At 34.1% G+C, this 27,684-nt stretch overlaps 1 protein-coding gene across 17 annotated transcripts in view; it reads left to right on the top strand.

Moving 5' to 3' along the window:
- RIMS1 (regulating synaptic membrane exocytosis 1) overlaps positions 1-27,684 on the top strand; it is a 305,714-nt gene that overhangs the window by 192,366 nt on the left and 85,664 nt on the right. For 7 of the 17 annotated variants that reach the window (XM_041410595.1, XM_041410589.1, XM_041410590.1 and 4 more), the window contains exons 7-13: positions 90-261; positions 391-547; positions 1,787-1,858; positions 7,843-8,002; positions 8,477-8,602; positions 12,646-12,708; positions 17,085-17,174. In XM_041410595.1, the coding sequence (XP_041266529.1) occupies positions 90-261; positions 391-547; positions 1,787-1,858; positions 7,843-8,002; positions 8,477-8,602; positions 12,646-12,708; positions 17,085-17,174 (840 nt within the window). Of the gene's footprint in view, positions 1-89; positions 262-390; positions 548-1,786; positions 1,859-7,842; positions 8,003-8,476; positions 8,603-12,645; positions 12,709-16,088; positions 16,167-16,507; positions 16,622-17,084; positions 17,175-22,559; positions 22,644-26,613; positions 26,692-27,684 lie in introns of all 17 variants that reach the window. The other 10 variants (XM_041410597.1, XM_041410592.1, XM_041410596.1 and 7 more) reach the window with 5 other exon arrangements.

The following is a 27,684-nucleotide window of genomic DNA, read 5'->3' as shown; positions in this document are numbered from 1 at the left end:
AGAGAAAATGAAAACAGTTACATCCTGATGAATACATGGATTTTTGGATTTATCTCTATGAATAACTAACAAAAATATTTATGTTTCAGTGATAAAAGTAAAAGAAGGACCAAAACAGTAAAGAAAAGTCTAGAGCCAAAATGGAATCAAACTTTTCTCTACTCACATGTACATCGTAGAGATTTTAGAGAACGAATGCTTGAAATCACAGTATGGGATCAGCCAAGAGTACAAGAAGAAGAGAGTGAATTTCTTGGAGAGGTGATGCGTACAATCACATTTCTTCTGAGTTCATTGTTTGGTTTTGAGTATATTTGCATATTTTTTGTGCGTGTGTGTTTCTCTGTGTGACTTCAAAGTAAAATTGAAACCTGATGATTTTTCTGCTAGATTCTTATAGAGCTGGAGACAGCACTTTTAGATGATGAACCACATTGGTATAAGCTACAGACACATGATGAATCTTCACTACCTCTGCCTCAGCCATCACCATTCATGCCAAGAAGACATGTTCATGGTGGAGAGAGCACTAGCAAAAAATTACAAAGTAGGTCCAAATTCCATTAAGGTCGTTTAAATTTTAAATTAGAAGTTCTGGATATGGTGTAATGGTACATAAATTCTAAATAAAATAAAAAATATACTATTTCATAGTCTTTAAAAGTAATGAAAGTAATGAAAATGTGTGGCAGAAAGGCAATTTAAATTATGAGATTATGACATGTCAGCCTTACAAGTGTGACTTATTATTTCAAGTGCATGAAACCTGCTGGAATTGATTTGGCTTTCATTAGCAAAAAAAAATTGTTCAAAGATTTTTTTTTTTCATAAACTTCTTTTTAAATAGAAAGATGAAATTCATAATTATTGGATAATTTTAAAAAATTAAAAGCATTTTATTTTTTAAAAAGAAGTCCTTAAAGACTTACAAGGCTTAAAACCACTTTTCATCATAAAATTAGTCTTAACCTCCAATATGCTCATTAAAGTGTGCTTTTGCAAAAAAGAGAAATTTTATTAATGAATGTGTTTGGGAGGTACAGTTGTTTTCAAGAGTCTGATTTCAGGTTTGTATCAGGCACGTTAAAAGGAGATATTTCAACATTGTAGTTTTTCTCTGTCCATTTAAACTAAGATTTACTTAGAAATATGAAAGATGTAGGGAATTATTTTAAAATGCATTTCCAAGCTATTTTTCTGATTTTTCTAAAACGTGGAAGTCATTCACTCCAGCCAGTGTGTAGGGAAACAGTGCATATTCAGGAATGAACTGTAAATATGTGTTACTGCTGTAATTGCTGCATAGGTGCCCAAATGCAGGATGTGTATAAAGAGAGCAAATGAGAGGTTAGTTTTTGTGAGATACTTGAGCTTTTCTAAAAGCTGGCAGTGTTGTTTCCTCTTCCTCTCTCTCACCATATGCTGCCTCATCTCCTTTCCTGTTCAGCAAGCTGATTTAGCATATTCACTGAAGTAGAACAAAAATGGTTTTTTCCTTTACTTGAGTTTTGCTTTTGGAGGCTTACAGAGATAAACTATCCTAGTAGAGGATTACTGAGGACTGGAGAGGCAGAGAAAGGGAAAGGAGGCTGCAGCAGCTGTAAGATGTTAAATTGTCTCAGCTATCTTCTGAAGCATCAGTTTGTCACTGCAGTTGAGTTCTCCTTCGCTATTGTTTTGACTTAAAATCATCTTTTTGGTTTCATTATTATGTTGAATGAGCATATTCTTACATATTATAACATGACCAGATGTTCAGGTATTTGTTTACCTTACTGTTGTGCAGGATCTCGGCCAATCAGTGATAGTGACATCTCAGATTTTGATGTTGATGATGGTATTGGAGTTGTTCCTCCAGGTGCGTGGATGAACAGCATGGTCCTGCTTTCTTTTTCTTCTTTTTTGCTTGTTTAGTTTTATTTTTCTTTATAATATTTTGGAATATTGAGGATACTGGTTTTGGATAGTGCATTGTGGAAAAAACAGTTTTTCCTGATTATTCCATGGTACCTGTCCCATATCTGGCAAATTAAAAAGATTCTATTCATTCATTTATATTTATTTTGCATATCACTCTTCATATGGATGCACTGATTAATTTCTTACTGTGTAGTGCTCCAAGTATTATTTAAAATGCAAGTTAAATGTAAAAGACTCACACATTTTAAAATAGTTAAGATTTCAGTTTTTATTGAAAACATTTTTAAAATTATTTTGCTTTTTTGCTTGAAACTTAGATTTAATGCAGTCGTCCATGGACTTTATTGATAATGCATGGCTATAGATTAAGATGCATGTAGCATGGCTATATTTTTTATAGTTTTCATAAGCTTTCATGAACTATCATTACCCTAAATGTTCACAAATATTTACTTGTAGAGACTGTCATGGTTTGACTTTTAGTTCAGCATTCCTACTTACTGAAAATCTTGACGATTATCTTGGATACCACATTCTTCTAGTTCTCATTCACTGTTGCCACAAGTCAGATAAATATATTTCTCAATTGTCACAAGCTAACTGGAGAGTCACTATGTCACTGCCAGCACTAAATCAGTTTTTCTGTGGATCTTCCTGATGAAAACCACTGAATTAAATCGTGGTTGGATTCAGAAAGCTTTCTATCTTGACAATCTGTGCTTAAAATAATCTCACAATTTATTTATCCGTGATATAACTGTGCAAATAAATCACATATCTTATTAATGCTATATCATCTTGATGTTAACTGGGACAAATTGTCCTTCCTTTGATGCTGATTGGGTTCTTTTCTTATTTTATATACTTTGCACCTCAGTCGCTAAGAGAGAAATTAATTCATGTATGCCTAGTTATGATATTTGATATTTTTACATCAACAGAGAGAGTGAGAATTTAAAATTAAATATAAATAAAAGGCTCTAAATATTTTTCCTGGCTTTTTCTTTTTTTTGGTTTTGGGGTTTTTTTTGTAGTTGAAAATGTAGATACTGGTACATCTTTGTAGACTTACTTATGTTTGAAGTTTCAGTATATTCTTTCAAGAACTGGGACTTTTTTCCGCTGCCAGTCCTTTCTTGCATCCATTTGAAATATATTATTTTCCACCTCTCAGGATGCATTCAAAATGGTCCAGCTGCATGTGTTGGACTTTTGTTGATTGGGCCAGGATTTGAGTAACTGAGTCTTATTGACATTTCTTTGGACTTCATGCTCAGGTGTGCCTTTGATGAATGCACAAATCCAAACTTTTTCAGCAATCGCTGTAAAAATAGCAGGATTTAATTTTTAAAACAAGATTTACAATGATCTGAGAGTCTCCAAGTTAAAAATGGAACAGCATAGTGAGGAAGCTCCTTCTGAAGTCCGCCTAATCAGAAACATTCTGCTAGTTCACTTGACTATGCACAAGTTTGTCCATTGTGACTTTAATTGATGTGTTTGTTTGGCAGTTCTAAGTGGAGTTTGTCTGTTGGTGATTCCCGTGTGAAGTGAAAATACATATAAGTGTGTGGGGTTTGTTTGCATATACAACCTGAACTCTTTAAAGGGAGTTAGACTTTAGGCACAGGGATAAAGAAAATTTGAGCCATCAGCCACAAATCTCTGAAAGCCTGGACAGTGCATGGAAATGTGTTTTGCAATAAGACCTGGAAAAGGTTTCCACTCCCAATGTCTGTCAAATTGTTTGAGAACTGCAGGCAGAGATTCACAAATGTGACTGGAGATCAAGTTCATATGTATGCATTTCTACCCTCCTGTCCAACCTTGTTGACTTGCCTAATGGCTAAATGGTTAAGCCTTTGGACTGCTCCCTTTGTTTGCACTGAATGAGCACTGCAGTATCTCCTCCATGAAATAGACTCTGTTGTTAAAACTAAGCTCTATGCAAGCTCCTTCTTGTTCTGCACAGCCTTTACCCCTTTCCTCCTCCTGCCCTTCAGTACCATGGTCCTCACCAGAGTGCAGTCCAGCTCTTGTATGGTTCAGATTTCTCACTCATTCTCTTGCACAGCGTGCATGTGGGAAGGAGCAGAAAATATCCGTATTTCCTTTTAACGTAATATGGTGATGCGCCATTTTGGAATAGCCTTTATTGGCTTCAACCACATTAGTCTAGTTTTGAGATATTCCTCCTCAAGGGAAGTAAGAACACCAAAATTGAATTTACAACACTTGACACTTAAGAAAATATTTCCCTTTGATGACCTGTCCAAGCTGTAGGCTGCCAGCTTCTCCAGGAGAATCCTGGGGAAACAGTGTACAAGATTGTAATAATTTAAAGTAAACAACATCCACAGCCTTTCCCTCACCCACTAAGAAGGTGACCTTGTCATAGAAGATCAGGCTAGTCAGGCAGAATCTTCCTGAAAATTATTAATTTGCTCTTTTGCCTGAAGTATTGAGAAAAAAATGAAGTTATTTAGCCCCCTTAATATCTCAAGATTTTCACAAAGGTTGTTGCTCATTTTCTAATACATAAACGCATAACTACAAAATGTAAAACCAAAATTTTCACTTCATCTCCATACAAGCTAAAAATATGAAGGAAAATAGTTTTCCTAATTTAACTAACCTTGAAAATCCATAATACTATAGTTTCAAATGTTTTACCAATTGCTAAGGCAATTGCAGTATTAGAATTTAGAAATAATAAAGAAAACTATTTTCCTAGAAGTTTCAGCAGCTGTAAAGAATAACTTCTTGTCAGTGAAAGTAAAGATCATTGCATCAAAAATGCTACTTTAATGAATTCCAAAATATTTTTAAAAAAATGTATTTTTCCTTTGTCATATCACTAATTAATGAATCTTATCTTTCATGTAATTATACAATCCTCCCTTATTACTAGTACCTTGCAATGATATACATCTCATGTTTTTAATCAGCTCTTAGATATGTTCATAAAAGTTTATATCAACAGCTGAAAGTAACTTTATTTGAAGCTCAGATTTAAGAAAAATTATTTTGACAGTGTTTTTGTGGTATGCTGACATCCATTTACACAAAGAAAATATTCTTTTAAGTCTCTCAACCTCTGCATATATGAGAGATGCTCACGTTTCTTAAGTAAGTTTGTGGTCCTGAGCTGTTCTTACACCAGTCACTCTGTGTCTGTATTGTACTGGGCATCCCAGTACTCCATAAGGGTCAGTGAAGGTTTTAATAAAATCTGTACATATTTTAATACCAATCTGTTTAACAACAACTTCAGTAACTTCCTTAATTTAAAAAAAAAAAAAACAAAAACAAAACCAAATAAACCTCCTGATATACATCTGGCATTATCCCCAGTGCTATTTTTAACAAGCTGCATTGTTTATTCTGTGGGTAACTCTTCAGAGCAGTTTATTTTTCTGGTCACATGTAACCTGTATAAATGTATAAACCTGTATTTGCCTTCCTCCTGTAGCAGCAGGGTGGCATCAATACACTACCTTTTCCTTGTCTGTATTGTCTTTAAGAAAAAATAATATAATTCTGGTATCGAACATTTGCTAGATCCATTTTCATCATCTGTCCTCTCTTCATTTCCCATCACACCTGACAGTTTCCCATGAGCAAGTGAGAAACTTCTGCATAAATTACCATCATCTTGGTTGCTGCTATCATGCTGGTCCATGCAAAATTTTTCTCTCATCACTCTGAAGAGAGCAGAGCCTTTGTATTTGAGGATATGAGGAAAGGTTACTGTTGCTGTCACTGTCATGGTCACTGAAAGTATGGGTGTGATGTGACCAGTTTGACAATTCTTGAAATAATACTTGGGATAAGTATGAATTACTGTCTCTGTTCTGTAAGCTTTGTGTGCACACACTGCATAAGTATCAGGTATTGTTCCCGAGATAGCTTGACTGTGCAAAGTATATAACATAAAATCATCTTTCTATACTAGGTTTCTGGGTTTACAGAATAATCCTATGTACAGTTTTTTTAAGGAGACTAGAAATGCTCTATAAATATATTTTAAATCTAAATTTGTATTTCATTTTTTAAAATTAAGTTGTATGTGTTTTAGTAGAATTGCCTAAAGATTGAAAAGATGTTTAGGATTTCTTTGGTTTTAGTGTTTATTGTATGTAAACTGCTCTTCCTACTCATAGAGATGACAGGATTTTTTCTAGTACAAGCTTATTTGGAAAATGAATTATCTTTTTTGCAAATACAGCTTAGATTTAGTTATCCTGGGAAAGGGAATACACCCACCTTTTGTCATATTTTCTTCCTCTCACAAAAGACCCAGACAATTTCTGGTTTGTGAATCTCTATTGAAGTCCTGAGGGAGCCCCCCTTTTGCTTCAAAATTTGCACCCAATCCTTGTCCTGAGATCAGGGAAATCCTCATGTTTCTTTATAATTTTATTACAGAACTCTGAAACACTTTTTTGGCAGGTAAGGTACTCTAGCATCACAACATATCAAAACCTGCAGAACACTGGAGTCCTAATTTGTTAAATGGTTGACAAACCCCAGTAGATAGTTTCATGCATGTTGTCAACTTCTAGAGGCCATTCAGATGCATTGATAAACATTTACACTTTTTGGGAAAAAAATGTGAATGCTACTTTGATGTTTGTGGTCAGGGTTCAAACTTGCAGCTAAAGAGGTTATTAAATGTCATTGAATACATGATCAAGCCTCATGCAGACTCTGCATAGAGGGCACACTTTTTTAAAAGAGGGACTGTTTGTAATTTGGTAGAAGACCAGAGAAGAACTAGAAGAATTACACAAATTATATAAAATATGAAAAAGACCCCAACGTTAAAACCCTGTAATGAGATACATAAAAAGTGCAATTTATTTAATTTATTAAACTTCTCCAATTGATAGCTGGGTGGCAAAATCGTAGTCTTTTCCTGCATGAAAAGAACATTTCTGATAGAAGCTGGTTTTTTAGCTGAACAAAATCACACATTACAGTAACTTTAATTCTGGACAAATTCAGCGAAGAAGAAAAATTATTATTTCAATAGCTAAGCAAGAATTTGTAAAGTGATTAAAGGATGATTAAAGGTATGACTTTCTGTATCATTAAGGGATTTTCTGTCAAGGGATTCTTGTAATCTCATTTAAATGTCTAGAAATGAGCAAGTGAAGACTGAGCAGATCTCCTTAAGTTCTTTTGGAAAATTAACAGGTACATTTTGAAAGCTGTTATCTTACTGATCTTCATTGTCTTTTTTAGGATGGGAGTCAAAATGTATAACAAGGCAAAGAATGTGCTACCTAGAAACAGTCACAACAATGTTGAAATATTGAAAATGTGCTAACATTCTACTGTTTTTTAATCCTATTTAAAAATACTGTGAGAAATTTTTCTGCTTAATCACAATGTTTGGAAAATAACATTCTGCACAGTATGCAACACCCACTATTCAGTACAATATACTCTAAATCCTGGTAGTTTTTTAAAGTAGGTGGCTTTGGCCAGCTTCAGTCTTTAATTAAAACAAGAGGCAGAAAAATCCTTTATATATGAGCAGCCCTGTGTGAGTCTGTGCTGTTGTATGCAAGTGTGGTTTCTCCATTTTTTAGATGAGGTAAACCTGCACTGTTTAGGTTCTTTTCAATTATTTTTTATATACACAAAATACCAAGAATATTCTTCCCCAAATAAGAAAACCGCTCCACATCTTCCAGTACATCAAGAAGTCTCATTTTTTCAGTCTCTGTACATGTAGACATTTAATGGTAATGCTAGTGATTTATTCTGCATGATACATCGGGATGTACAACAGCTGAGTGATGACCTGAAAGCTGTGTAAGTGTTTGGATAGCTGCTCCTGGAAGACTGGTCATCTGAATTCTCTCTAAAGCCAGACCTTTATTCTCTAATTGCCTTTTGTTACCCTCTTGCCAGTAGGTTATAGGTCTAGTACTAGAGAAAGTAAATCCACAACGCTAACTGTGCCAGAGCAGCAAAGAACAACGACGCATCATCGTTCACGTTCCGTGTCTCCTCACCGTGGTGACGATCAGGGCAGGCCCCGTTCACGTTTACCAAATGTGCCATTACAGAGGTAGGCACCTCAAGGGGAACTCAACGTGCTTTCATGTTTGTATAATTGTTTCTGTAATTTTTAACTTTTCTCTTGTTCCGGAATTTTCCCAATTTTATAGCTTGGTTTTTCTATCGGAATTTATTAGTATTTGAACTTGATATATGCTTTCGTTATTCACTCAAGAGCACTCATGGGATAAATCATAACTTTGTGAGACTTACCTCTTTTTACTCGTATTTTATCTGTGGTTCATCATCTGTGTACTATAACTGATACATAGGTTTGGAAATTTTTTCACTCAGTGTCAGAATCTTGTATGAAGCCACTAAAGAATATTTCTAGGATAATAGTGGCATGTATAAATTGTGTAGTTTTTAATGGCATTCTTTCAGAAATCATGAATTAATAATTTATGATTAAAGAATTCCTTCAACCAACTTGTACTGTGTTATTCCATTGTTATTCATGAGAAAACATACTTCTGCTTTTCAGGAGTTTAGATGAAATTCATCAGATGAGAAGATCACGTTCTCCAACTAGACACCATGATGCCTCCAGAACTGCAGTTGATTACAGATCCAGAGAGATGGATAGTCAGTATTTGTCTGATCAAGAAAGGTACATTGTCAGCCTGAACATGGAAAAAAGTTTAGAAATGTTGTCAGTTTGCCTAATTTTCAAATTTTCATTAGAAATGTGACTGATAGCAATGGGGAAGGGAGAGAATTCATCATAACTGATAGATCTAGTGCCACGGTTAAATTATCTATACCTTTTTTTTGGTAAAACTCTGTACTGGATTGACAGTAATTGCAGGTATCTAGACAAATTAATCTTGTCTGTTTTTTCTAGATATTCTTCTGCTTTTTCCCAAATGAAGCCCAGAGATTTTTGCTAGAAACCCATGCATCTTCATGTATGCTCTAGCTCTTCTTTGTGCTGGCGAGCAAAACACCAGACATTAATTCCTCCTAGCTGGGAGTTGGAGGCATGCTAGTTTGGATTCATATGCTTATACATTTTGTACACCTATGAGTGCAGTCTCCCTGCATCTTATGTAACATTCTGGTGAATTTTGTACATTACCCAGACATAGCAAGGATAGTTGCAGTACTAGTTGTAGTGTGTAAAAATTTCCAGTCTTAGATGTGTGACACATACACATCTTTCCCTGAAATACACAGAGTGGCTACACCCAAAGAACGCTTGGCCTACCCTCGTAGGCACTGTTTTCAGGTGTCTGTCTTCTGATAAAATTGAAGAAATTAGGATTTCTTTTTAGTTTATACCTGAAAAAAAAAAGCTTAGAAAGGTATTTCAGCTCAGCAGTTGTGAAAAATAATGACAGTCACGTAGATTATCAATCTTTATGGGATGTTGTTTACTTTTAAAAAAATCATATCTAGACTATAATAGCAAACTTACCATTCAGATAAGATCAATTGTCACAGTAATGTCTTTGATTTTTTTTCTTGGTAGTAAGTAACTACTTTTAGAACTAAGTATAACAAAATCTTTCCCTATAATCCAGTAAACTCCATATGGAACATACATTATAAAACATAATGTTTAATGTAAACATTAAATCATAAAAATTTCTGGAAATCATTGGCCAGATTTGAAGCAACAGAAAGACTGAATAATAGATGGCTCTTGTAGTTCAGCTAGTTCAGTTTTGTATATGATTTTTCCTGTTTTACCTTTGTAGTTGCAACATAGCTGTGGGAATTACTGAGTTATCTGGTACATTAAAAATTCAAATAGGCAAGAAGTGTGTATAGAATTGACTAAATTGGATTTTTGCACTGAGTTTTCTTTCAGAAGTGAATTAAAATTGTTTTTAAATATAGTAGTCAGATTTATAGTTAGGCTAATTCAAGTAAGATCCACTTGTTGTAATTTTTTTCTGTTATTATTTATTTTGGGCAGTGATATATTCAAAAGATTCCGGAAGATATTTATTGAATTTATTTCATATTCATCAGATTTGAAGAGAAAAAGGCTTTTAAAAGTAGCCTTTTGTCAGTATAAATATAGACAGTTATCTGTCTAGAAATTTCTCTTTTAGTAAAGCCTCAAACCTGGAGGCTTCTGGTGATATATGCATGGATTATGGTTGGAGAGGAGCTGGGTTTACACTGAACCTTTCTTGGGAATGAGCAATGAGCTGCTGGATTTGTTCAGAGTCTTCAGTTCTTTTCAGTGTTCACAAAGCTTTTTTGGAAGTTTAGAGACCAGACATGAGGGATGTACATGGCTTATTTGCAGGATTTAAAGATGGGTCCATGTCCTTATGTCCTTGGATAATGCTGTCTGCAGTGGTCTCCTTTTCCCCATTTCCCTTTTCATCTTTTCCTCCAGATTTCACCAGTTGTGAAGTCTGTTTAATTCTGGCAGGTTTTGCCAGCTTTCAGTAGAAAAGAATAGCATCATATGAAAGATCCAAACCAGGTTTTGTTAAGAAAGATCCTCTGTCACATCCAAGAATTGAAAAAATCCAACTTCATCAAATATTATGGATTAGTATCAAGAGTAGTGTAGATATTGTGTGTTGTGCATTTACTGAACCCTTCACCTAAACAAGTACATTCACATAAATATCTAATGTAAACTTGGCTTGAAAGCTGAGGAATTACCCAATAATTGCATGCCAGAGATTATGGCTGCTGCTTAGTTTCAATAATTTTCTCAATGATCTGTTAATGGTTCAAAATCAATATTAAATCATAATATAGGTCTTTGTAAAAATAGTTACTACCACTCTTTTACAGAAGCATCTGTTGCAATAAGTTTCCAGTGGAACTTATTTGTCCACTTCAACAGTGTTATATATATTTATATACATAGACACACACATATATGAATATATATAAACTGTTAGGAAAAGCTTTTTATTAGTAAACCATTGTCCAATTTTCAAGAGCATGACACTTCTTTTTTCCCTTTTTTTTTTTTTTTTTTTTTTTTTTTGTGTTTCTTTTATTCCTAAAAGTAAAGATTTTATTCCTAAGTAAAATCTCTTAATTATGAGTATAGAAAACATTTGTTTGGGAATAGTAATCTCTACTTTAAATGTCTCCCAAAACAGACTTAATTTACCAGAGAACTGCATATTCTCACAATACTGGTAATCTTCTTGTTGGATTCTTTTACTTTTTTTTTTTTTTAAACTTTTTTTTTTTTTTTTAACTAGAAGATTTCATGGTGGATTTGTTATTTTATATCACTTTTCAGGATGACTTTTTTATTAGTGTTTGCTCTGGGCCGATTACAATAGATACTCTTTGGCTTAGGAAAGGTAAATGTTAACAAAGTACCCAATGATTTAATGTTGACTTTGCATATATTTTGCAACTCTAAAGAAAATAGTAACTTTTTTCCTATAATCCATGGTTGTTTCTAATTTGGAAAGATGCATATAAATTCTGCCAGTCCTCTGAGCTTATGAATAGAAATTTGGCTTAGAAAGAAAATTGAAAAATTCAGTTCAACTCTAGTATTGTTGCATCAATCTAGTGGCTCCAGATGTAATTAAATCTTATATGACTCACAAGGCATTATTTCAATCTGACCTGTTTAGAATTTTAGATTTGAGGTAAATAATGCCTATTGTGTATCAATGAAATGCATTATTTTATAATGACATGAAGTGTGAAACACGTTGAACAAGTGCTGCTTTATCTGTTTTGTAATATTTTCTCTCTTTTTTTTTTTTTTTTTTTTTTTTTTTTTGCCATAGTACTTCATGGGATTCCCTGCTTCTTTTAAAATTAGCATGTTTCCATGAAGCTTATCTTTAATTTCATATTTACAGTGATAGGAGTTTTGGAGCTTGGTCTTTCTGATTGTGTTGAAGTGCATAAAACTACAGGCTTAATTCAAGGAATATTTCATGTCATAGTCATATTTACCATAGGCATAAATATACATTAATTTTATCATCTTGCTGGCTATAGTATGTGTTTGCTTCCAGTATAATTACAGTAGAATAGATGACTGATTTTCCTCAATTTGAAAGAACAAGAAACAAAAAGTCTGATGGCTGATTAGCTTTTTTGTTTGTTTCAATAGGATTGTCATTACAAAATACCTCTTGAGAGAAACGAGTCAGAATTTATATTTGGCGAAACACAATGTTTCAAATGAATATATATTTTTGATTTTCCCTAAAGGGTGACTGGTTATTCTTCCCATAAACCAACCTGCACTAAATCATTATCAAACCTTCACTGCTTTTACATGTATGGTTTTGCAGCGTAGGAAGCCACAAAACCCAACACAAAACAAACAACAGGCATTTTTTTTTTTTTTTCTTAAAGCAGTTCTCCATTAATTAATTCATGAGACAGGAGGTTATTAGAAAACTGCAGCCATTTTATTTACTTGTTTCATCATGAAGAGCTCTGAAAAAGTAATTCTGAATTTAAAAGAAAAATATTGCAGAAGGAGGTGCCACACTAAAATGTTGTTATTGAAAATGTAGTTATTTTATGCATTTTTTGACTCATTTTTTGAGACATGCAGTCTTATCAGACTATCTATCTGGGTGAATGCTTGTCATTTCTTTTGATGTTTTCATTTGCTTATCATTGGCATAACCCATGTCATCTAATGCTTCATAACTATATCTGTTTCACTCACCACCCATCCTGTCTGTGCAGTGAGCTTCTTATGCTGCCCAGAGCAAAGCGAGGAAGAAGTGCAGAGTGCCTACACACCATCAGGTAAATACAGGAGTGTGGGAATCACAAACACATCTGGGTAGTTGTGCGTACTTCGTGTGCCCAGCGTTTTTTCCATGGTGCTGTTTAGTCCCAGTACATAAAGAACTTCCAAGTACATTGTGATCTAGATGTCAGTCATTCTTTTGTCTTTGTTTTAATTCAGATTCAGATGTGTGTATCTGTTTTTGAACCTCAGTAAGTAAGGACTAAAGGAGCTGAAGAGACTTTGGTTTTGCAGTTGTGTTTTGTGGTAGATTTTCTGTCTAGTCACAAAAGCCCTGATCTCCCAATGCATGACAGCACTGTAATAATTTCAAACATTGCTTTTTAGTTGGTTTTGTTTTCTTTTATTTGAATTTTTATGTTTATATACAGCCATGCACAATTAATCAATCTTTATTGTGTGACACCTAATCTCATGCTGATTTAGTCACTTGCAGAGGAATACTGAGTACAAGGGCTTACTGGAAGTCCCAGATTTGAGAGGTTTTGTATAATTTTTTTTACATCTAAAAATTGTTCCATAAATTGGATCCACCTGTAAACTTTGTCGTTTGGGCCCATTAATCTCTTGTTTCAAAGCTAGGAGCTCCCTGTTTTACTACTTTACAGAGTTGTGAAACTAAACAGGACTGAAATATCTTTACCTAAAAAATCAAAGTCTGCTCTCCCACCTTTTTTTTCACCATGTCTGTTAACTATGTTAAAAATCCATGACATTGTGTAGAACGTCTTTCATTTACAATAAGTAAAAATGTTGGTTGAAGTTAGAGTAGTTAACCATTCAACTGATTCAATCAGGTAGTTGTCCTCTGTTCCTTTAGGATCTGGGTGTTGATGAGAGTTTTGTGTCAGTACTAAATGTTTAAAATCATCAAATGTTAAACCATGTTGTCTAGTGCTACTATTCCTTTATTTAATGTAGGATTTTCTCCTACAGAGTACTGTTTCTTTTCTAAAATGTCTTGGCTTGCTTTAATTTTCATCATCAAATTTGAAGCAGTATTGAAGATGCTGTGATAGGGTTTTGTTATAAAGCAGAGTAGTATAAAACCAAAATAATAAATATGTAAGCTTTCAAAAAAATCTGCACCAGTGAAGCTGCTAAATTAAGTTTTTTTTAAGTTATAAGTAGAAATATTTTCATTCTTGTACTTCAGCTAAAAAGGCTATTTCCTCAAGATTTTAGGGTTTAATAATTTATTTAAATTCTTGTTATTTTATGTCTGTTTATAGTCAGATAATAGCAATTCTTCCTGCCTCCTTTCCATGTCCTTTTTGCTCCATCTTCTGTAGTTTCATTCTCTTCCTGTCCCCAGCCCTGTGCTTTCTCCTTTCACTCTTAAAGTTTATAATTGTTAATACAGTTTTTCAATGACATTGCTTAAAGTCTTGATTAATGAAGTAAATACAGCATTATAAACTTCTGGTGCACTTTGCCCAACCTTTAGCTTTCCAATAGTTTTACAAATCTACCAAACCAGTCTGGTCAGAGCAAACAGTTATGCACAACTTTTCACAAGCTGTGTCCTTTTTGCAAGGACAGCAATAGAGTTAGGTAATAGCTACACTGAATTCAGAGCCTACAGCGTTTCCTTGCCTTTTTCTTTATTCCATTTATTGTTACAGCATTTTTGTGATCAAAAAACCCAAAAATTTCACCCTTTAAAAGTAATAGTAGTGGTATAGTATAAAACAGAATGGTACTTATAATAATGTATTGAAGATGAATATAAAAGCCATAGAGGACAATAGACTAATTCTTTGAAATGTAACTCTGATGCTTATACACCCCAATTCCAAATAATACCCCGAGACTGGCAATATACATTCTCAAAAAATAGTTTTGAAAAGAGTTTCAGCAAAAATTTGTTCTATGCCATCTTCTGTCCTTTCTTATTTCTAGTGACTCGACATTTATTAATGGTAGAAATTTTATAAGGCTTTATCCTTGTTTTCTAGGCAGCTTGCTAATTAATTAGTCCTTGAGACAACTTCAGCTTAGAATGGGAAAGAAATTTTAATGGTTTCATGTTAAATGAAAGAAATTGGGTAGTACAAGCTACAGAGTTAAGATAAATGGTGAGTTTAATGCACTAGTTTGGAATACTAGTCCTAGCTATCCATCCTGTTGCTCTGTATGCAATTATTAACTAATAGAAATGGTGGCAAGGTGTGTACCTATGCTATAGATCATGGTTGCCACATTCCATGTCTTAGATCACCCCTACTTTGATTGGTAATATGTGCTTATGTGCCAGGATTGGCCTGATGACAGCCATTCCTTTATTCCTCCTGGGCAATGTTACAGTGACCTCTGATAGAGAATTCACCAGTGGTGACCACTAAACCCATACAAGAAGGGTCAAAGTTCCTCTGTTAAATCCCTCAGGGTTTTACCAACACTGATATTTCCAGGCAGAGAGTTGATTCACCTGTCTGTGGCACAGCCAGGTTTCTAATGTTGATCCTGCTGTGCTTTAGTCCAAGGCTTAACAGGAATCAAATGTCCTATCAGGACAGACTGCTGCAAAATCCTCAAGCCTGCTGGTTCTTCTCCTAGTAGTTCCATAGTTGTGCCCTAGTAGGGTATGTGGAAAATTGTTAGAATGTTGTTACTAACCCTTAGCCATTAAATGGCCATAATTCCCATTCAGCAGCTGCTGTCTTTAAATTTCTCTCTTGTTCAATGGGTAGAGCTGGCTGATAAAATAAACATTTCCTTCTCTAAAATCTGTGATGATATTAAACAGTTGTCATGTGACAACTTAGTACTGCTGTATTAGCTGATGTAGTACTTCTCCTCAGTTTTTTAATCAGCTTATAATTAATAATATTTATTACTGGTAAATTTTGAAGCTGATACGCCATTTTCAAAAGACTTCCACATTCAAAAAAGCCAACTGCTAATACATATGTAATTAAACTTTTGATACTATATATCCCTATTTTAGTGAGACTTTCATGCTTAGCTATGGAAGAGGTAAAAATCTCTGCAGGTCTAAGTAATGCATCACTAAGAGAAATAAAGAGGAAATTTAATATCAACTTAAAACAGTCTGTACATTTTAATTAAAAGTATCTATAAATGGAATATATATTACTTCCATTTCAAGAAAACATCTGAGCTGTACTAGCATTGGCCTAAGTTTATGAACTTTAATAAGAAAAGGGTTAATACTAAATTTTGTCCCCTAATAGCTGTCACGCTACTTGAGAAAAATGTAGATGAGATATCTACTCCTACAGCTATACAATATAATACAATATTATGCATTTATTTTATGTTCTGGTCAGTCTTGGTTTGCCTTTACCTGTCTTTTTATTTCTGGCATTTTTTTTTGTTGTCCTGTGTTCTTTTCTGACCCACCACATTCCAGAAGTTCTGTTAGGCACTATAAAACATTACCACCCAAGATGCCTTTACTAGAAAATGGTACTCATTGGAACCTATACAGGTAAGAAGTGTTTAGAGTCCCCTTTAAGTAGTTAGCTTCTTTTAAAAAAAAAAATAAATAGACTTCCCTTGCTAAGAAAAAAAACCCCAAAATGTTTAATATATTTTTGTCACTGAGAGATAAGGAATAAAATCCTGAAGTAACTTCATGTAGTTATTTAAATTAACACCTATGTTACAAAAAAAACTAAACCAAACTACTTTGTATTGGTTGGAGTTGTCTGCACTGTTAAAATTATATGTTGCATTTTTTTCTCTATTACATTCTTTTGTTTATGTATGAGATTTCTGTTACATGTTAAATTTATTTTCGTTTTGTTTAAATAATTTTAATTTACAAAGCTCAACTCTTCCTGCATGTGCTAAGACCAAACCCGTGATTAGACAGGATATTTCACTCCTTCATGATTGCCTTAACTTACGAATATCGAAATTTGGAGATGATCTACTGGTTAGGTAAGACACTGAGGATTAATCCCCCAACTTGTTTGGTATCTAATATGGATTTTGCAGAATAAATGAGCTTCACTGTAAAGGGATTTCACATGACATATAGTGGATCACATTATTTTATGTTGGCTTAAAATTTACTGCTGTTAATAAGGATATAACTTTATTGTTTGGTATTTCTCATTCCACTTTTCTTACAAGTGGATGCTGTTCTGTCTCATTCAGTTTTAAACATTTCAATAATATTTGCAAAAAATTTCTCGCAGCCTTTTGTTTGCTTTTATTTTCTAAACAAATCTTGACACTCTCATCCAGTCAACCCTTTTACGTTTTCCTTAATTAAATCATTGTGGTTCTACATTTTCTGTAAAGAGAGCATTATTTTATGAGTTAATATCTAACATTGTATTCCTTTCTTTGTTTTCTTTTTCTTTCTCTTCTACCATTGGATGCAATGCACTGGCACTAGTGAACTGCAGCCCTCCCTTGACAGGGCTAGGAGTGCTAGTACCAACTGCTTGAGACCAGATACTAGTTTGCATTCACCAGAACGAGAAAGGTATAAAATAAAAACTTATGAATTTCTTGTCATCTGTGCTGGTGATCTTTATAAGTTTTGTTTTTCTTCATATGAGTATTCCACATTCTTGTACATTCTTGTCTGCTTTGGTATTTGTAGACATTTTTGCTCCTGTATTCATGTATGTCATGTAAACTGTGTCTTGGAGTTTATGACTGCTTCTGGCTACTTCCTTTGTTTTGGTTCAAGCTGATGTTCATTGTTTACAAAAGTCCTCAGTATGCTGATAATAGCATTGCAGTGTTAAGTATTTCGAAACTACCACTTGGTTGTGAATCTTCATCATCATTTGCCAAAAAGCATTACATCTGTTCCTTGCTTGTTCTGTGGACTGCTAATAAAGCGGTGGCATAAATTAGGAAATACAACAAAGCTTTCACATTTTAAACCAGAACTGTATCAATACTGATATATTTTTTACAAAACAGCCAAACATCATTGCTTTCTTTAATCTGCTGCATCTGCTTTTGCAAGGTGGATAACTGCATTAAGGTTTTTTTGCTCTGATATTATATTAAGGTGCACATAAGTCTTATGACATGTTTACAATTTAAATGAAATATTATTGTGTCACATACGTTGTGCAGGCATGCTATGGATGCTTTCTGTACTTTCACAATTACAATAGCTTGATTCAAAATTTTAGGTGAATCAAATACTATTGGTGTAAAAAAGGTGATTCCACAAGAGAATTTTTCATCACTATCCATATTTTTGGCTAAGAATTGTACCACTTTAGAGTGAGATTTTAGGCTCACTAAGGGCAGTAATAGGCTCCCTTTGAGTGGGAATAGGACAGAATTAAATTTTAGTCTGTCCAGTACATGTTTAACTAGTATGGAAGTTAATAGTGCTTTTTTAGTCAATACTGGTGGTTTTAACAGTTGTGTTATTTTCTTTATTGTGGGGCAGGATGCCTGAAGAAAAGCACTAAGAATGCACTTTCCTCTTTGAGATAGGGTTTCACCTGAGTTTTTTGTTTATAATTTCCCTTTCCTTTCTCCCCACTTCCTGCTGCTCCTTGGCTGGAACTGTGCTTTTTCTTAAGTTGTGCTCCAGTTACAGAGAAGTGACTAATGTTCTGCTGAGGTATCCCTGATAGATCTACAGTAGTTTATGCCTATTTAAGTCTGAGCTCAAGACGTTACAGACACTATGAACATGGTTATTAAAAAACAAACAAACAAAAAAATCAGCTGATATAGAATGAATGAAATACAGGTATTTTTCTAGATCTTTTTAAAAAATATTGTATCATCATATTAATAACTGAATGTGTACATACATACAGCTGCCTTCATCTACAAGCAGTTACTTAATGTAATTGCACGTAAATGTGAGCAGTGTGTTCTGTACTTGCTTCAAGATGCCACCCATCAAGTTGAATATTCAATCAAACACTAACTGGTAATTATAAACTATCTATTAAAAAATTTGTACTCAAAACTACATCTGTCCTGATGTGAAGTAGTTCTAGTATGCCTTGAGAATTCATGTCCACCTCTGTCCACTGGGCACTGGGCAGAATATTCATAATTTTGCACAAGCTCCTCATAAAGTAAAGTGGCCTCTGTTGCTACTGAACGTGTGGTTTTGCCAAATCATCAGTGGGTCTGATGAAGAAAAAATTCCCCATCACTGTGAAAGTTTTTCTTAGCTTTTAGAAGTCCTAAATAGGAGGTTTTGACTTGGTATCCTTTATAGAGCAGAAAAGCTCTTGTTAAGGACGTTGATATTCAATTTTTTCTTGATCATTTAATTGAAAATAATAAGGTATGTGTGGCTTTGGCAGAGGATTTTTTTTCATTTCTTGTGACATAGGAGATTTTCCTATGCAGCCCAAATTTGGGAGGAGGATATTATATTTAATATATAAACCCCACCAAATTAATACTTTTGTTTTGGGGAACATAAATTTTAGATTATTTAATTCTCCTCTGTTGAATGTGGAACTGCTTACACTTGAACGTGAAGTTAGTCCTCAGTTGCATGTGATGATAGAGTCATCTTCAGTCTGAAGAACACAGAATTAAATTCAGGGTCTGTAGAAAGCATTTTGGTTCTGTGCTGGACAATATAAGAAAAGAAGATTTAAAATACAGTAAGACAAGTTTACCTTAAACGGTAAAAATCTCTTTTGAAAGTAATTACAATGTAATACTAAACACAATAAAAATTGGAATGTAATAGACAAGATGGAAAAGGCTGTTCATTACTGGACACTTAGAGGAGATGGAAAAGGCTATTTCATTACTGGACACTTAGAGGAGATGATACATTTGTCAGGTCTAGTATTGGTCCATCAAAGAGAAGCACTCTAAGGTTTTGTGAAGTCCAATCTACAGCCCATTATCAGTATTTGAGACACTTGTGTTGAAGATGTTGTTAGTTGTTTTCATGTTGTTTCTTCTTCCTTCTCCCCTCCCTGAATGACAGCATTGTAGGTATTATTTAAAAGTCTAGACTTCTGTGCCTCTAAATAAAGACTTCTAAATACACATGTGTATATTTTCTTTAACAAAATTAGGAATATACTTACCTATGTAAAGTTACTTCTGCTTATTCCCTGTAAACTTAAGAGAGTGTGAATTAGATTATATTTGAGAACAAGAGCTAAAATAATCCACATTTTAACTAAATGGTAGTGTTATAACAGATGGACAGTAGAGCCCTATTTCTCTCTCTCACAGATTTTCTGGAAACAGTTTTGATCCTTGAAGTTTATACAATATAATTCATGTCATTTGGAATGGTCAGAATAGTTACTGGTTTTTAATACACTGCTTTGCCAGTAAAAGTGATTCTATTGACTTGCTTATACCAGCAGAAAACTACTTTAAGCTCTATATTTGAATTTGTGATATGAAAGTCTAGTTAGTTTCAGTATAGCAGAACCAAAACAACAAGGGCAGAAATCCTTTTATCCTCCTAAAAGTTCCATCATTTGACCAAGTCCATATAACTTGACTGGCAAACTAACCTTGCCTTGACACAGGCCTGATAAAGTTTTTTGTTAAATGGACTTATTTTGTACAGAGTTTAATCCTTCATGTACTTTTCTTTTGCACAGTATACTCCAGGACACTCAAAAATATTGATCCCCTACTAATACCTCTATGCAGTTGCACCATGCCTGCCTTTTTTTTTTTCTCTCTTCCGACCATCTACCCTCTATTTATTCCAAGCTGGTTTCTTAATTTGTATTTTTTCCAAAATGATTTGTGGTTGAAGTTCCTTTGATGATCTGCAAGGCATCTTTAAGTTTATAATATTGCCATTGAAAGTGTTTTTCCTGCTACTACTTCATTATGCTTTGGGTTTTTTTCATTATTATCCTTTTCTCTGCATCTCAAAATTTCTGCTTTTTTTTCTTGTAAATTGAGTGCTATTTCTTTAGAATGGAGAAATTTCTTTTCAACACCCAGTCTCTGCTCAGGAGAACGCTTAGACCTGAGGTTCAAGGGCAGACTCTGAACTGATTTAGGAATGGTTTCTCATCATAATAACATGTTCCCCACACTGATTTAAGATTGCATCAGTGATAGTTAATAATATGTAGTGTGGCTATTATTTACCCTCTAAATTTCTGCTGTTGCAAGCAGTTGTATGTGTGTTAGCACAAGAAAGTTGCACTGATTTGTACTTCTAGCGTGCTTTTGGCCTGAGACATCACTTAGTGGAGGTCTGAGCAAATAAAACTGAGGAGCACAGCCCAGAGATTAGGTCATGTACAAGGGTCAGCAAACCTGCAAAATATGGCCCCACAGCTGTGTTAGATTTATTCTGAGGTGCTTCACTGCAGTGGGAATCAAAACAGGATGTTTGCCATCAGCTGGCCACTACTATCTAAACAAGAGACAAAGCTCAGCAGTTGCCTGTTACCTAATCATAAACAGATATCAGGGAGCTTGATCCAATTAAACTTGTCCTGATTTCATGTTGATTTTAATATTGCATGCCCTTAACAGTTATGTCGAATACCCCCATTTCCATTTAAAATAATTACAGTGAAATAACTGTTTGCATTAGGTCTGTGACATGCTGTCTTTCTGCTTCTTTCCAACCATGTAAAGAAGTAGGCAGTTACGTGTTGGTGTTGTACTGTGGCTCACAGTCATTCAGCATTCAAGGAAAAAGAGCATATTCTGAAATTTCCTACTGAATTACCTAGTTAATTCTTTCAAATGCTCTTTAATATCTGTGGTGGATATCAGCATATTAAGGGCTTTGACTGAGTGCACTGATGCATTAACATTTTCTTTAGCTCTTGCTTTGGAGAGAAAAAGAAACTAACTACTAACAACCTATTTGCTCTTAAAACATCTGAAAGACCTACCTAAATGTTCAAATAATGTTCATGTCCCTGAAACCTTTGTTATTTGCATGTTCCATAAATAAAACCCTTTTCCTTATTCCATGGACTGGAAGAATGCCTCAGAAAGGGAAATATTAGACACTTGTGCTGAATTTATGCAAACATTTTTTTATTTGTCAATGATTCAGTTTGTTTTGTTATTGTAAATCGTTATGCATAGACTTCTTGCATTACAAACACGACATCCCAAAAAAATAAGCATGTCTATAATATAGTATATATAATTCTGAATTGAGTGAGCTTTTTTGAGAAAAAAAATCTCATAATACATCCGTTTTCATTCTCAATTTAGGTCCTTTTTGTTGACTTTAGTTGTGTAACATAATGTCCTTGCATGTACTTCACGGATGAAGAGAAATGAGCAGAAGAGGAAGCTGGCTGCACACACTTTCAGTATATGTTTACAAAAGATAAAAAATTACCCCCGTACTTGTACACAAGTGTGTGTAGCTTACTTTTAGCTAAATAATTTACCTGTATTCTTTCACTGCATTCCAGAAAAAGGTGACTTTATGCCCTAGAACTTTTATAATAATTAATAGTCCTACATTTTTACTGAGATTACATTTTCCTGTGTAAATAGGTAGGAGAGATGGGATTAGCAAAATACCAGGATCATGATCATCATACAGTCTTTAAAAGTATTTGCTAATTTGGAATTGCAACTTCTTACACAAATGACACACTTTTAGGTAGTCAAGTATTTGAGACTATTTGAAAACTTAATGGTACACCCTATAGAAGATTTATATTGGTGTAAATTCTGCATCTTTGGGCACGCCTTCTCTTAATTTCAAATGTGATGTGTCTGCATTAAGCAGCCTTAAGTAAAGTGTACTTGGGTATTAGAAAGCTGTTAGAAAAAATAATTAAATGACACACTTCCATTACTTTTTTGGGGTATTTTTCCAGTCCCAAATCCCATATATTTAATTTTACCACAAACTAAATACCGTATTTTTTTCCTGTTTTATTGAACGGGCAAACAGGGGTAGATGGTCCCCCTCCCTAGAGAGGAGACGACCTACTAGTCCCAGGATTCATATCCAGCATGCATCTCCGGAGGATGACAGGTACTAGTCAACTCCTCCCAGTTGAAAAATGGCTTACTGCATCTTGCACTCTCAGTGGAGTACACTGACATTTAGAAGTGTGCATTTGTGTGGAGACTTACAACCTCCAGAAGCCCAAAATAAAACAACAGTTTAGGTATCATCTATGCGTTTTGTTGAACTGTTATAAAGCACAGAAGAATGAACATCTTTCCAAGTTTTCTGTTTGTCTTAATAGTCACAAGACATGAAATATGATGTCTGATGCAACAGAACATCATCTGTGTTAATGTTCTTCAGTCTGTTTTTACCTGCTTCTGTAAATTGTGCTGGTGCTTTCACTGTGGTGCTTTATAATGTGATAAATACTTGTTGCTAGAGCATATTCTTGTATTTATGTTTGTTTTCATTGGTTTTGGTTTTCCTTTTTTCAAACTGTTCCTAATGGGAGAAAAACCCCACAGGCTGATATGTTGGAGGTCTTGTTAACACTTTCTAGTTGATGTATGTAAAAATTGGCACTGTTTGTAAATTCTGTCCAAATCAGGATGGCCTCCATGGAGCAGGGTTCCCTAATAAGGTAGGTTTTGATTAAGAACATCAGGGCTCTAAATAAATTCTTATGCTTAATATCACCTGTGATTAACAGAAGCACCTTTGTTTTTTACTTTTCACAAGCTTTCTAATCACTTGAGTTTTGATGTCCCATTGCTTTGGCAGCAGTAATTTTTTCTTTGTTATTTTATTTCCAGATAGATCTGGCTTTATTTTAAGCAGAAATTTTAATTTCTATTTAAGTGCAATTTCAAAAATTTTCTTAAGTATTTTATATTCCAGTAAGTGACAGGACACAGATTTATGTAAATACAGGTGAATGTAAATAATCTGTACATGAGTTTATGGAGTTGCATTTAAAACTGTAAGACTGAAATACCAGTGGTGCCAGTCCTGACCTTCTGCTAAAGTCTGCCCACAGTACTGATATTTGTACTGTGATTCATCTTGTTTACTTGACACTGGAAATATTCCACTCAGACCAGGTGGGAAGAGTGTAACTGTGTGTGGGTAGTATTTATTTTTTTTAATTTGAGTTAAACAGCATTACAAATTACAGAATTAAAGTAGTGAAACATGGTTTTAAAGCTGTCCTCCCTTGCAGATACTGCATTTCCAGAAATTTTGCCAACACATCCCTTTGATGGGACAGTTATTAAGAGTTTGGAAATGTACTTTATGTCTTTTAGGCATTTTTAAGTAATTTTGGTTCTCATTTTTTGAGTCAATTGAAGGATTGCCTTTGACTTCAGGGTATCAGACTTGAAAAAATCAGTGAAATAAGGTTTTCATCTAAATGCTGCCATTCTCAATGCCAAATAGTAAGCCTTTTTACATCAGCTGAAATTTTGTGCAGAAAGGCTGAAATCATCTAACACCCACCAGCAAACATTTTACAGTGAAACATCTGTAGGATATGGAATCTGTAAATGGCAAGGTTTTTGAGATGGATAGACAGCAGTCTAATTTTCTATGTGAAATCAGTGCCTAGCTGTGTTTGCAAGTCTTGCATGCAATCTGGTCACCAAAATCCAGTGTTGAGCAGTCAGGCACTGATGAGCACAGAAGGAATTTAAGCTACCCTCAATGCTGATGAGTGTTTGCAGCCTGTGAGTTCCAGGATTTTCTCCGACATTAAGAGATGTTCTGAGAACATTGAGTTTTTTGCATATCTGTAGAGAGAACATCAGTGGGGGAATCGAAGGTGCTTTAACTTTGTTCTCTACTCTGTAAGTTTACATTTGTTCTGATTAATTCACATAGTAATTGCAGTGGGCCAATACTGCTCAGTTCATTAATCTAAGTTTTTTCAAAATATGCTTATATCAATTTGACAACTGAAGTGTAGTGGCTGTTGGGGGATGACTGATGGATCAGCAGGGGTAACAAACTAACTGCTTATCACAGCTTTTGAATTACATTTCACAGATTAATTTACTTTGGCAGACTTCATCTTACTCTTCATTTGAGTACCTTACAGATTTATATTACAAATAGGTCTAATTTGCATATAGAGTGGAATCAAGATCTGTTTCTGAACACATTTCTTAAATCTATGACTTATGCATTATTTCTAATTTTGATAAATTAATTTTTTGCAACATTGTATTTATTTCTAATAGTTATTTATTTCTAATAGTTATGAACATAAGTTTTGCTAAAAGTTTTGGCAAGATTGTTCTTCTGAAATTCGCTCACTTGCCATATCAGGAAGTGACTCCTTGATACACTGATGAGAAGAAGACATGAGTTATGTGTTATTTCAGTGTTAAAAATTTACAAATGTTTGGTATAATTTATTTCTATAAAATATTTTGAAGGATAGCTTTTTCTATTGGATTTGATAGCATAATTCCTTGAAAGTTTTTTGGTTTTTTTATATTAGAAATTAGGAAGTCTAAATGTCTAATGTCTACAGTGTAGACAGATGGGTATCTGGAGTCTGTGAAATTTAAGTGATGATAAAAACAAGGTGAATGAAAGCATTTAATGGTAGGTAAAATTTTTTTTCAGACTGTTTGTTTGGAAAAATCTGCATATAATATCAACATATAACCAAGACTGGATAAAATAAGCTTTTTTAAAAAGGAATTCTCATATATTTTCATTTAGGAGAAGTAGCTTTTGTCAGTCATGCATGTATGTGTAAGAATGCTTGTCCCAGAGTTCCTGAAGCCAGCTGCAGAGCAAGTGCCCTCCTGGTACTTGCAGGTACCATGCAGATCCAGCCTTTAAGAAAACCTCAGTAAAAGTCAGGAAGTGTTGAACATGACATTCCTCGTGGCTTCAAGGCTACATAATGTAACACTCACTGCAAACCACTGAGGGTTCTGCCAATTACAATACAGAAATAAATAATTTAAAAATACTGGACACTGAATTGTATAAAAATGTTATCTTTTCATTTCACAAGTACTAATTTTTCATTTCAGTAGGAATATTGTCAAATTTCTCTGTGTAGATTTGTTAACACAGATCTGGTAAATACACTGAGGCACATAGAACTTTGGAACATGAACTATAAATAGCTTGTGTGTATATAAAACAATATGTAGTGCTTGCCTAAATATGATACATATTGTTTAGTGATTTTGTGTGACAGTTGGAGGATTTATGATCTTAGAGAGAAATTTTAGCCTTTCCTGACTCTAATGGAGGTATAGATGCAAATATATTACAAAACTTCGATTATTAGTGAACCACAAATATTGCTGAGTTTTCTCATTAAAATCCAAATTTGGTATTTGAAAAAAAAATAATTTCCTTCATAGATCTTATAATATACTTCATTAAAAAGCAATAATAAACCATCAGGATAATAGTATTTTTTGCCAGATTGAAAGCTGTGAAATTCTGTGGCTTCAGCAGAAATTAAAATTCCATGTAAATTCAGAAATATTCCTATACAGTTTTTATTAGAAGAAAATCTGATTCAGTTATTCTACTTTGCTCTTGAGTCACTGAAAAGTTACTGTAGCAGACTGTGTGGCAATAGAACATGAAGGTGTCATCAAAATGCATGAAATTAGGAAATATACTTGCATTTTCAGGAGAATTTCACAATATAATGACAAAATATGCATTGTCTTAAGCAAAGAGGTTTTTTATATGTTTATATATTCTCAAGAAGGTTAATAGCACCTATTAAATAACAGTGCTGCCATTCAGCATGTAGAGCATAAAGGTTTCTAAAAATAATACTGTCATGGCTTTCATTCTATACTTCATTACACCTTAGAGTGCTGATCTTACATCTAAAATGTTATAGTGTTTGGAATAGGAAAATGAAAAATACAGCTTTTTTCAGTAGATAGTGACTTAATGCTTTTTTGTTTATATATTTGCCTGCATGTCTCCACCTTCACTGCATGTGACCATCTCTCTGTTTCTGCTCATTCCGTCCAAATTCACATCCATGTTTCCAAATGTTGTGAAGAACAAGGACGCTGGAGTCTTGCATTCCAAAACAGGACAGTGTAGACCACCTAAGTGCTAAACCTGGAGCAGCACAGAGGTATCCTTATTTGCTCAAATCATAGATCAAAGTAAAAGAGGTATTGATTATAGTATATTCTTCATATGTTCTGCATACTTTCACGCATTTTCTTTTTTTTTTTTTCCCCTGGTTTTATGTACTAGTACATATGTGCATGTGTCATTCATGGATAATATTTTTTCTCCTATGAAGTATGTTTAGGAAGTAAGTCAGAGCATGCTGAGCTTATTGGAAATGTACACAGCATCATCTTAGACAGAGGGAGGAACCAAAAAGGAAACTGATTTTCAATAATTTCTAGTATGTGCTGCTCTCAAGGCAGTCCTGAGAGCAGAGAAATAAATGTACTCAGCTTCATTGGTGCTGTGTATTACTGTGTTACTTGTCACAGCAAAGCACATCCTGCTCTTGGCTTTTCCATCCACCTGAAACCACTCACTATGAGCTCTTTCTCCATTGTATGCAATGTCACAATCTAGGCGAGCAACATAAGGAGTAAGGGAAAAATAAGCCCCAAACAGAACCAACTGAACAGAAAATGAAGAGGGTGACAAAATTTGAATGGTAATGCTGATGCATACAGTGGATCTAGCCATAAGTTTTAGGGCTTTGCTAACTATAGGCTTTAAGTAAAGCTGCAGCATTTATTATGTGCATTTTCCTCTGTATCCACTTTATATTTGTCCTTGTAAAGAAAAAAAATTGAAAAACAATGAGAATATACAAAAAATAAAATAGATTGAGGATAAAAGGAATTTCTGGTTTTAATCTGACATACTATTTTTTGTCTGAAAATACATTTTTAAAATCCCAAAAGCATCAGGTAGTGACCTCTGCTCATGCAGAAAGTATTTTGTATTTTGATGCAGTGTTTTCTTTTTTGTAGAATATACTGCATCACAATAAAATGCTCATCAAATACTGCAGTGGGTAAAAATAATGAAAATACAATGTGATTATGTTCTTTGGACATAGTTTGTTGTCACAGCTGTTTAGGTCTCTTCCCCTTCA

The sequence above is a fragment of the Onychostruthus taczanowskii genome, unplaced genomic scaffold (assembly GCF_017590055.1).
Source record: "Onychostruthus taczanowskii isolate IOZ18803 unplaced genomic scaffold, ASM1759005v1 scaffold33, whole genome shotgun sequence".
NCBI classification, from domain to species: Eukaryota; Metazoa; Chordata; class Aves; order Passeriformes; family Passeridae; genus Onychostruthus; species Onychostruthus taczanowskii.
This window is presented reverse-complemented; position numbering and strand designations above follow the sequence as displayed.